The sequence below is a fragment of the Oncorhynchus kisutch genome, linkage group LG6 (assembly GCF_002021735.2).
Source record: "Oncorhynchus kisutch isolate 150728-3 linkage group LG6, Okis_V2, whole genome shotgun sequence".
NCBI lineage: Eukaryota > Metazoa > Chordata > Actinopteri > Salmoniformes > Salmonidae > Oncorhynchus > Oncorhynchus kisutch.
In genome coordinates, this window is record NC_034179.2 from 66,371,978 (window position 1) to 66,384,061 (window position 12,084).

Below are 12,084 nucleotides of genomic sequence, written 5' to 3' on the forward strand. Positions count from 1 at the left end.
CTCTGTCTGTGTGAGATCGCATGTCCCCTTCTTATTGGAGAGAGAGCCACACGGTGGCAGGAGATGGCACAGCATGTGACGGGATCTCGATCGCTGCATCGCCCCTCCACTACCTCCCCCACCATCCTCCCAGCCTTTGATCTGTCTCTCATTACTCTGCTGGCATGCTAGCACTTTCTCCATTTCCATGGTAACGGCTCATTCTTGTTTACCCCCTTGTGAAAACAATACCTGATCTATCCTCTCTGTTTTCTCTTTCAAGACTGTGAAGGGAGTTGTGATTATTTGACTTTATGGCACATCTCTTGCCTTTGGTTTGGTATCTTTACAGTAGATATGTGTGGCATGTGAACATCATACTGTTCAGATGATCAAAGAAATTATGTTGAAATAGCAATCAGTGTAATTACTGTATGTGTGCGCCTAAGCTTCTTCAATGGTCATAAACGTTGTGAGTGGATTGGCTCACAAAGTAAATAATCCCACTAATGATGTATACAGATCAAAAATATAAATGCAACATGTAAAGTGTTGGTCCCATTTTTCATGAGCTGATGAGTATTTCTGTCTGTAATAAAGCCCTTTTTTGGGGAGAAAAATCATCATTCTGATTGGCTGGGCCTGGCTCCCAAGTGGGTGGGCCTATGCCCTCGCAGGCCTACCCATGGCTGTGCCCTTGCCCAATCGTGAAATCCATAGATTAGAGCCTAATGAATGTATTTCAATTGACTGATGTCATTCTATGAACTGTAACTCAGTAAAACCTTTAAATTGTTGCATGTTGCATGTATATTTTTGTTCAGTATACATGTGTCAATGTGAGAAATGGACTTCATATAAACGACCACATAGGCTACAACTCTGCAAAAGCACTGTAGGTTTACAAGACATCATTGAATTCATCACAGCTCGCCATAAATTGTTTGGGTTATTTAAGGAAGATGAGTGGAGCCCTAAAAATATGCGATTTCTCTCTCAATTGGATTAAGAATGTGATTGTTGTTACCAGATCTCCCTGTTTTATATCTACATCAAAACAACAATTCGTACTAAAAGTAGCGTTACGTTGAAAAGTATCACTTTCATCAGCTATCTATTACTTTTGACTGCTCGATATTGTCAGGATCAACTAGTATGGTATGTCCCCATAATCCTTTGCGCGTCACAATAGTTGCCAGTCATTCTGCCGACGAGACGAATGTGAGTGTTGAATGGAGTCAAATAAATGTGAATTCTACGTAGTTTATTTTGACATGTCTTATTGATAGTTACGTTTACTTGCACGTTTCATTTCAGACAGTATGAAAGAGACAACAGCCAAGAGACGCGAGAAATCCAAGGACTCCAAAGCTGATAAACAGAAGGATGCGGGCCCCGAGCCGCAGGATGTGGAGATGCCGGAGGAAGACTCTGCTACTGCAGAGAAGAAACCCAAGGAACTTGATACCCTCACACTTGAAGGTAGCTTAGCTAGATGGTTAGCTGAGCTATAACAGAAATGCTGAAAAGGATACATTCAAACTTAATGTCAGATACTGAATATTGCAACTGCTTCGTGTTTTTGCTACCTACTGTACTTAATGTTAGTTAGCTAGTTAGCGTTAGCAAGCAGTTGTTAGCCAATGTAACTAGCTAACGTTAGCTTATTTGCCCGGTTTAATTGGCAATATTTTGTTCAAATGTATCTATACTGGATGAATATAGTTAGCTGACCTAGTTAGCCAGACCATATAGTAAGCAGGCTAACTGCGTTGACGCAGATCTGACTTGTATTCACTCGCTGTAGTTAACTAGCTAGGTAGCTAACGTTAGTAGCTAGCTGGGTATCTAACCAAAACAAAACCCCCTCGTCATAGCTAGCCAGCTAGTGAATTAATCAGTTTGCTAACAATGTTTACTTCAATGTGTGTCAGTTGGAAATCACTACTGTCAAAGCAGTACTTTTATATTTTTGTATCTCCAATTGTAGCTACCTAGCTTGCCATGTCAGTAACCACATTGTATTTTAAATTATTTTCAGTTTTGAGATGAGTGAAAGAACTGACATTGGGTGTCAGATGTTTTATATCACTCTATCATAAGTCTCTCCTTATGACCTTACTCCCCCTCTCCCTTTGCAGACATCAAGGAGCATGTAAAGCAGATAGAGAAGGCCGTGTCGGGCAAGGAGCCTCGCTTTGTGCTGAGGGCCTTGCGTGCCCTGCCCTCCACCAGCCGCCGCCTCAACCCCAATGTGCTGCACAAGGCTGTGTCTGGCTTCTACACCTCCAATGCTGCCGGCAAGGAGTTCCTACTCAGCTTCCTGGAGGAGGTACGATGAGCACAGATAGTATCAGATAGAAAAGACTCTGGTATTACTATTATGGAGTAACCTTGGCTATAAACTATTACTCATGGCCTTTTTCGCTCTGTCTCCTTTGGTCACTTTCTGTCTGGTTCGGTCTTTCCTTTTCCCTCTACCCACACCCTCTCCCCTCCATCTATTGCATCCATCCAGCCCATGGACACCGAGGGAGATGTCCAGTTCAGGCCTCGTACAGGAAAGGCAGCTGCCACCCCCCTGATCCCTGAGGCGGAGGCCTACCTGCAGCTGCTCCTGGTGGTTTACCTCACCAACAACAAACGCTACACAGAGGTGGGCAGACTGAGCTCACACGCGCTCTCTCTCTCATGCATGCACAGTACATATTTATATTGGATTGAGCTCTGATTTCTCTTTGGTTTTACATTGCTCACCATCATACCATAGTCCTTAGAAATAAGTTATGACTGGGTCAATGCCCGACTGCCTGTCTTGGTCGTTAGCTTCTCACTTTTCTCTCTGTAGGCCCAGAAGGTGTCAGACGAGCTCTTGCAGAAGATCGGCCCTCAGAACCGGCGGGCTCTGGACCTGGTGGCTGCTAAGTGTTACTACTACCACTCCCGCGTCTACGAATTCCTCAACCAACTGGACACCGTGCGTAGGTAAGCCCACCAATACTTTCACTGACTGTTTTTGTTTTTTCTGACTTAAACAGATGGGGAAAAATTGAATTTGTTTCAAAAGGCAATAGGCCAGTTTGGAACCTGTCAATATGTAATGCCTTTGATCGATTTTTAAACAAATTAAATCCCTTCTTGCACAGTTTCCTGCACACGCGCCTGAGGACAGCCACCTTGCGGCACGACGCCGACGGCCAGGCCACACTGCTCAACCTGCTGCTGAGGAACTACCTCCAGTACAACCTGTATGACCAGGCTGAGAAGCTGGTGTCCAAGTCAGTCTTCCCCGAGCTGGCCAACAACAACGAGTGGGCCCGCTACCTCTACTATACAGGTGAGGGGGGGGGGCCTAAGCATACCAATTTCTGTTGAAATAAAGCATCACCTGTGATAAAACTGTAAACATTTTATTATTTGACGACATCAGAAGTTTAGTTTAATCACATTCAATTGAATTATCTGGCCACTATGCCTCTACAGATTTTGAAGTGACTATAAGAAACTTCTTCAGAATATGAATGAATTTGTAGTTATGGCCTTAGTTTGAAGTTATTCATACTTTTACTTTTGATACTTATGTAGATTTGAGCAATTACATTTACCTTTTGAGAAGTAATTAAGTATATTTAAAACCAAATACTTTTACTCAAGTAGGTTTTTACTGGGTGACTTTTACTTGAGTAATTTTCTATTAAGGTATCTTTACTTTTACTAAACTATGACAATCGGGTATTTTTTCCACCACTGCTCAATCGCCCCTCCAGGTCGTATCAAGGCTATCCAGCTGGAATACACAGAGGCCAGGAGGACCCTGACCAACGCCTTGAGGAAGGCCCCCCAACACACAGCTGTGGGCTTCAAACAGACAGTCAGTACACACGGCATGCAGTTTTCCCTAAGTGCAATTATTACATTTCAGTCTTTTAGCAGACACTCTTATCCAGAGCGACTTATAGAAACAATTTGGATTAAGAACCTTGCTCAAGGGCATAGCTGATTTTTCACCGTCACACGCATTTGAAATGGCGACCTTTTGGTTACTGGTCCAACTCTCTTAACCACTAGGCTACCTTAAGTGTATTTTTTTAATTATAAAAAAAAAAAAAGTTTTACAGTTGTTGCTCAAACTTTATTTATATAGCACATTTCTTACAGGGAGTGATGCATTTTTTTAAATATATAATATTTCGTTTTACATTTTTCCTAATTTTCTTTCTCCCCTTCATACACAAACCTACACACACAAACAACAACTTAGACGCACGCAATATCATCTCATCTGCCAAGACCCGCATGCTCACCCCCCCACCCCTAAGGCCTGCATTATTGGCTAAAATTGTATCAATTTGTTTTTCTCAGTCACTAATGCTATTTCAATATTTTAAATAATAATTCAGCAGATGCATATCAAAGGGCTTAACAAATACAATAGCCCACAATTTTTTTTTGTTCACATCTCTCTATCCCTATCAGGTCCACAAGTTGCTGATTGTGGTGGAGCTGTTGCTTGGGGAGATCCCAGACAGGCTGCAGTTCCGCCAGGCTCCACTGAAGAGATCCCTAGCGCCCTATTTCTTGCTCACCCAGGGTAAGTTGTCGGAAAGCTGGGTCATGAGAATGCATTTTAAGTGTGAGTAAGATTTCAACCCTGGTCTCTGTTCCCACACAGCTGTCAGGACGGGTAACCTGGCCAAGTTCAACCAGGCCCTGGATCAGTTTGGAGAGAAGTTCCAGGCAGACGGCACCTACACCTTGATCATCCGCCTGCGACACAATGTCATCAAGACAGGTCAGTGACCAGGCCTTTCACTTCGGGCTCTTCTTCCACATTCTCAGATGGCTTCCTCTTCTTTTTAAGTGTTTGGTCATGGCTCTTCTTTTTTAATACCTGAATGACTTGTTGATATTTAAAACCATCTCTCCCTGTAGGTGTGCGTATGATCAGCCTGTCATACTCTCGTATATCCCTGGCAGACATCGCTCAGAAGCTGCAGCTGGACAGTCCAGAGGATGCTGAGTTCATAGTGGCCAAGGTAACATGACATACTACAGCCATACTCAGTTGGTGGACCTTTATCCGAACTCAGATTGGGGTCAACACGGTCTAGGGGCATGGATCAGAACCAGTCAGTATCTGATGTGACCATTTGCCTCATGCAGCGCGACACATGTCCTTCGCATACAGTTGATCAGGCTGTTGATTTTGGCTTGTGGAATGTTGTCCCACTCCTCTTCAATGGCTGTGCGAAGTTGCTGGGTCTTGATGGGAACTGGATCACGCTCTCATACATGTCAATCCACAACATCCCAAACGTGCTCAATGGGTGACGTGTCTGAGTATGCAGGCTATGGAAGAACTGGGACATTTTCAGCTTCCAGGAATTGTGTACAGATTCTTGCGACATGGCATTTTCATGATTTAAAAATGAAGTGATTTGCGGCGCATGAATGGCACAACAATGGGCCTCAGGATCTCATCACGATATCTCTGGGCATTCAAATTGACATCGATAAAATGCAATTGTGTTTGTTGTCCGTAGCTTATGCCTGCCCATACCATAATCCCACCGCCACCATGGGGCATTCTCTTCACAACATTAACATCAGCAAACCGCTCGCCCACACGACTCCATACACACTTTCTGCCATCTACTCGGTACAATTGAAACCGGGATTCATCTGTCAAGAGCACACTTCTCCAGCGTGCCAGTGGCCATCGAAGGTGAGCAATTATCCACTGAAGTCTGTTAGGCCGCTGAACTGCAGTCAGGTCAAGATCCTGGTGAGGATGACGAGAACGCAATTGAGCTTCCCTGTGACCGTTTCTGACAGTTTGTGCAGAAATTATTTTGCTGTGCATACCCATAGTTTTATCAGCTGCCCGGGTGGCTGGTCTCAGACAATCCCGTAGGTGAAAAAGCAGAGTGTGGAGGTCCTGGGCTGGCGTGGTTACATGTGGTCTGCGGTCGTGAGGCCAGTTGGACTGACAAATTCTCTAAAATGACGGGGGCGGCTTATGGTAGAGAAATGAACATTACAGTTCTGCTGGAAATTCCTGTAGTCAGCATGCCAATTGCGCTCTCCCTTAACTTGAGACATGGCTTTGTGCGCTTGTGTAATGATCATGCTGTTTAATAATCAGCTTCTTGATATGCCAAACCTGCCAGGTGACTGGACAAAGGAGAAATGCTCAATAACAGGGATGTAAATAAATTTGCATCACATTTGAGAGAGAAGCTTCTTGTGCGTATAAAAAATGTCTGGGGTCTTTTATTTCAGTTAATGAAACATGGGATCAACACTTTTATTTTGCGTTTTATATTTTTGTTCAGTGTATATATTGTACCTTTACCTTAAGATCATGGTGTATCCCCACCTCCTGCTCTACATCAACTCATGCAAGTATTTCCTAAAGATCATTAATAGAAAAGCACACCGCTTCTGTGTGGTAAATATGGCATGCAGTCCTCAACTGTCACAGGTGGCAATGGAAAACTACCTCAGTCTCTTACTGATTTCTCTCCTGACATCCCTCTTTTCCAGGCTATCCGTGATGGGGTGATCGAAGCCAGCATCAACCATGAGAAAGGCTATGTTCAGTCTAAAGAGACCATGGATATCTACGGTACCAGGGAGCCCCAGCTGGCCTTCCACCAGAGGATCTCCTTCTGCCTGGACATACACAATATGTCTGTCAAGGCCATGAGGTTTCCACCCAAGGCTTACAACAAGGACCTAGAATCAGCAGAGGTGTGTACCAACCTTGTACTACTCCTTGTATTAGCCCCTGAAATTGACAATCGTGAGAGTTCTGTTGGAGACGGTAGGAAATTGTTCTTTATATCTGTTCTACTGAACTACCAGTATACTATATTTTACTGTTGTGACCACAAGGGGGTAGTGTAGTCAACTACTTTTTGTCAAATGTTATATTTGGGGCTAGAATTTCAGACTAGATGCATACTATCATTTTAAAATGATTGCTATTTGCAAACTTAATAGTTTTAAAGATGCACGATGCATAAATTACTCCGCCATTTTCTGGTTGCTGAGTCTAATAGTTCGCCTAATTTCAGTTTGTGAGAATCATTGTACCATCTAAACCACAGAAAAATATTTTCCATAACCAAAAATATTATACACTGCTCAAAAAAATAAAGGGAACACTTAAACAACACAATGTAACGCCAAGTCAATCACACTTCTGTGAAATCAAACTGTCCACTTAGGAAGCAACACTGATTGACAATACATTTCACATGCTTCCTGGCTGATGTTTTGGTCACTTTTGAATGCTGGCAGTGCTTTCACTCAAGTGGTAGCATGAGACTGAGTCTACAACCCACACAAGTGGCTCAGGTAGTGCAGCTCATCCAGGATGGCACATCAATGCGAGCTGTGGCAAGAAGGTTTGCTGTGTCTGTCAGCGTAGTGTCCAGAGCATGGAGGCGCTACCAGGAGACAGGCCAGTACATCAGGAGGCTGTAGGAGGGCAACAACCCAGCAGCAGGACCGCTACCTCCGCCTTTGTGCAAGGAGGAGCACTGCCAGAGCCCTGCAAAATGACCTCCAGGAGGCCACAAATGTGCATGTGTCTGCTCAAACGGTCAGAAACAGACTCCATGAGGGTGGTATGAGGGCCTGACGTCCACAGGTGGGGGTTGTGCTTACAGCCCAACACCGTGCAGGACGTTTGGCATTTGCCAGAGAACACAAAGATTGGCAAATTCGCCACTGGCACCCTGTGCTCTTCACAGATGAAAGCAGGTTCACACTGACCACATGTGACAGAGTCTGGAGACGCCGTGGAGAACATTCTGCTGCCTGCAACATCCTCCAGCATGACCGGTTTGGCGGTGGGTCCGTCATGGTGTGGGGTGGCATTTCTTTGGGGGGCCGCACAGCCCTCCATGTGCTCGCCAGAGGTAGCCTGACTGCCATTAGGTACCGAGATGAGATCCTCAGACCCCTTGTGAGACCATATGCTGGTGTGGTTGGCCCTGGGTTCCTCCTAATGCAAGACAATGCTAGACCTCATGTGGCTGGAGTGTGTCAGCAGTTCCTACAAGAGGAAGGCATTGATGCTATGGACTGGTCCGCCCGTTCCCCAGACCTGAATCCAATTGAGCACATCTGGGACATCATGTCTCGCTCCATGCACCACAGACTGTCCAGGAATTGGCGGATGCTTTAGTCCAGGTCTGGGAGGAGATCCCTCAGGAGACCATCCACCACCTTATCAGGAGCATGCCCAGGCGTTGTAGGGAGGTCATACAGGCACATGGAGGCCACACACACTACTGAGCCTCATTTTGACTTGTTTTAAGGACATTACATCAAAGTTGGATCTGCCTGTAGTGTGGTTTTCCACTTTAATTTTGAGTGTGACTCCAAATCCAGACCTCCATGGGTTGATAAATTTGATTTCCATTGATAATTTTTGTGATTTTGTTGTCAGCACATTCAACTATGTAAAGAAAAAAGTATTTAATAAGAATACTTAATTCAGATCTAGGATGTGTTATTTTAGTGTTCCCTTAATTTTTTTGAGCAGTGTAGTTTCAGCTATTTGAAGCTGATGTACATAACCAAATTTTAAGATTGGGATGCATAGAAATAACACGCACAGAACAGATCTACCGCTTAAACTTGCTTTCAATGAGAGTGACAGATCTATAACATATATTTCTGTGTGAATTTGGTCAGGTCTCCCAAAAAAGAACCTATTGCAGCTTTAATGTGTTGACATGTTCTTCTGTGTGTTTACATTTCAGGAGCGCAGAGAGCGGGAGCAGCAGGACCTGGAGTTCGCCAAGGAGATGGCCGAAGATGACGACGACAGTTTCCCATGATCCTCTCAGGGGAGCAAGTGCAAGGATGCCTTGATGTTTTTTTCCTTTCTCTCCCCCTCCATCCTCCCTCTTGTAATAGTTGTTTTTGTTTATTTCTCTGCAGGCAAAAGGCCATTATAAAGTTATATATCTATGTTAGCATTCTAACATATAATAAGAACACTTCTATTCAACCCTACCACTGGTCCTCGTTGTCCCTGCTTTTAGACTTTGCGTTTCACTGTTAACTTGCTGGTGGAAGCATTTGGTGTATCTGTACTGAGTTTGAGGCCAGCACACAAATAAACAGTCTTTGTCAATTTAATTTCTAATTTGGGGAACACTAATTTGTACAGTGAATGTCTGGAAAACTAAGAGCTGTTTGGCACAGAGCAGCTTGTATTTGTAAGCTTTTCTGTCAGGAATGATGTTGGGTCCTTGATTTGTTATTCTTGCTGCGCAATGCAATTCAATATCTTGACAGCTGCCCTTTCTAAAATGCATAAATGGAAACTCATATTTCAAAATACCTTGAGGAAATCAATTAATTTGTTGGCCCTCTTGAGAACTGCGTGCCATTGAGCTCAACTAGTTAGATTTCTCTGCCTCATTGTTCACAGCTCCTGTTCCTTCCTCTTGAGTTCTTCATTTAGCGCCCTCTTCCTCCTACCTCAGGGTGCATCCCAATTATCTCTGTTTTTTCAGGAAGTCTGCACTTGTTCCATTCGCTTCATGGATTTTAAAAGAAATGACTGGTATAATACAGTGCATTCGGAAAGTATTCAGACCCCTCATCTTTTTCCACATTTTGTTACGTTTGCAGCCTTATTCTATCTACACACAATGCCCCATAACAAAGCAAAAGCATGTTTTTAGAAAAGGTTGCAAAATTATAAATAAATGGAAATATCACATTTTACTTAAGTATTCAGACCCTTTACTCAGTACTTTGTGAGGCACCTTTGGCATCAATTACAGCCTTGAGTCTTCTTGAGTATTACGCAACAAGCTTCACAACTGTATTTGGGGAGTTTCTCCCATTCTCTGCACAACCTCTCCAGCTCTGTCAGGTTGGATGGTGAGTGTTACTGTACAGCTATTTTCAGGTTTCTGTGCCCTTAGGGTTGTTGTCCTGAACCTTTGCCCCAGTCGGAGGTCCTGAGTACTCTGTAGCAGGTTTTCATCAATGATCTCTATGTTGCTCGGTTCATCTTTCCCTCGCTTCTGACTAGTCTCCCTGTCGTTTCTGAAAAACATCCCCACACCATGATTCTGCCACCACCATGCTTCACCGTAGGGATAGTGCCAGGTTTCCTCCAGACGTGATGCTTTGCATTCAGGCCAAAGGGTTCAATCTTGGTTTCATCAGACCAGAGAATCTTATTTCTCATGGTCCGAGAATCCTTTCGGTGCCTTCTGGTAAACTCCAAGTGGCTGTCATGTGTCTTTTACTGAGGAGTTGCTTCAGTCTGGTTACTCTACCATAAAGGCCTTATTGGTGGAATGCTGAGGAGATGGTTGTCCTTCTGGAAGTTTCTCACATCTCCACAGAGGAACTTTGGCGCTCTGTCAGTGACCATTGGGTTCTTGGTCACCTCCCTGACCAAGGCCCTTCTCCCCCAATTGCTCAGTTTGGCTGGATGGCCAGCTAAGGAAGAGTCTTGGTGGTTCCAAATTTCTTCCATTTAAGAATATGTTCTTGGGGACCTTCAATGCTGCAGGAATGTTTTGGTACACTTCCCCAGATCTGTGCCTCGACACAATCCTGTCTCGGAGCTCTACGGACAATTCCTTCGACCACATGGCTTTGATTTTGCTCTGACTTCCATTGTCGTCTGTGGGACCTTTTATATAGACAGGTGTGTGTGCCTTTCCAAATCGTGTCCAATCATTTGAATTTACCACAGGTGGACTCCAAGTTGTGGAAACATCTCAAGGATGATCAATGGAAACAGTCTCATAGCAAAGGGTCTGAATACTTGTGTAAACAAAGTGTTTTTTTAAATATACATTTGCAAACATTTCTAAACCCCTGTTTTCACTTCGTCATCATGGGGTAGATTGAGGAAAACATTTCATTTGATCCGTTTTAGAATAAGGCTGTAATGTAACAATGTGAACTAAGGGAATACTTTCCCAAATGCACTGTGTAAACAAATCATAATGCATTCATCTACCAGTCATTTCCTGTCAAATTAATGAAGCGAAGTGAACAAATACCCATGCCAACACCAATCCAGTGCTTTTCAATATGTGGAGACTAGTGAATGAGTCATACTTCAGGAGGTGGGAGAGATTATTGGGACACAACCGTAGACATACAGTTAAAGGCCCTTTGCAAGGTAAGGTCATTTGTGGAAAGTCAGTTTAATTTGTACACCAATTACCATTGCATCTATGAAAATAAAAAATGTTTGTCTTTGGTAAAGCGTGACAGTAGAACCTTGGTGCATGTTTTGGCCATTTATCAATTAATTGTATTATAAAAAATCTATACACCTACTGGCTGCTTGTGATCATTTGTCAATGTGTTTTCATTTGTTAAATTAAGATAGAGAATTTGATAATACTTCAGAAAGTTGATAGGTTCAAAGTGGACAAGATTTCAAGAGCACAAAATCTAGAGCACCTTGCTTGATTACTCAATCGCTAAGGTGACAATTGAATATTAAAATGTCAAGGTGCTCTGCAAAATGGATTGATCATATTGTCAGGGACCAGTCATAATGATTCATTCAATATTCACGAGCTTAGCATTACAGGTAGGCACAACAACTGAAAAAGGCCTAGCCTACATTAGAAAAAATGTATACCATCAAAAGAAGCATAAAGCGCTGTCATGCCGGTCAATTCTTGAAGCAATATAGGTTATTCATGAACGGCATGGTAAATGGTACACTAAGACGCTGGGAATGAGGTCAGTTATTGCCTAAGAAAATTATTTGTAGTCAAGAACAGCGAGCACACCTTGCAATCAAGATGTGTGTGGGCCTGCTGTCAATTGCGCAATGCACATAGCCTGAAGTAAGACGACTTGACTTGGCAATAAAAGATGGACTAAGCATTTGGTAAAGCAACCTTATATCCTTTGTATATGCCTACTCAGAGGGTAGCATACGTAAAACGAGGAATTGCTACAACTAGAGTTGTGAAATTATGTACATATATTTTTCCTGAGTAATGTAGCCCTACATGAACGTCACTGAAAATGTTTGAGTCATGGCTCGCCATGATGTCAACAGCTACACGTGCGAACTTTCTCCGCAGTGTA

The 12,084-nt window shown here is 43.4% G+C and overlaps 1 protein-coding gene across 1 annotated transcript; it reads left to right on the forward strand.

Moving 5' to 3' along the window:
- Positions 1-964: 964 nt before the first annotated feature.
- Positions 965-11,315, forward strand: LOC109898315 (26S proteasome non-ATPase regulatory subunit 3). The gene is made up of 12 exons (XM_020493250.2): positions 965-1,200; positions 1,297-1,461; positions 2,121-2,311; positions 2,498-2,635; positions 2,828-2,964; positions 3,126-3,316; positions 3,747-3,850; positions 4,456-4,570; positions 4,652-4,771; positions 4,912-5,015; positions 6,526-6,732; positions 8,757-11,315. The coding sequence occupies exons 2-12, from the start codon at positions 1,302-1,304 to the stop codon at positions 8,832-8,834; spliced, it is 1,545 nt and encodes a 514-aa protein (XP_020348839.1). The 5' UTR covers positions 965-1,200; positions 1,297-1,301; the 3' UTR covers positions 8,835-11,315.
- Positions 11,316-12,084: the final 769 nt, after the last annotated feature.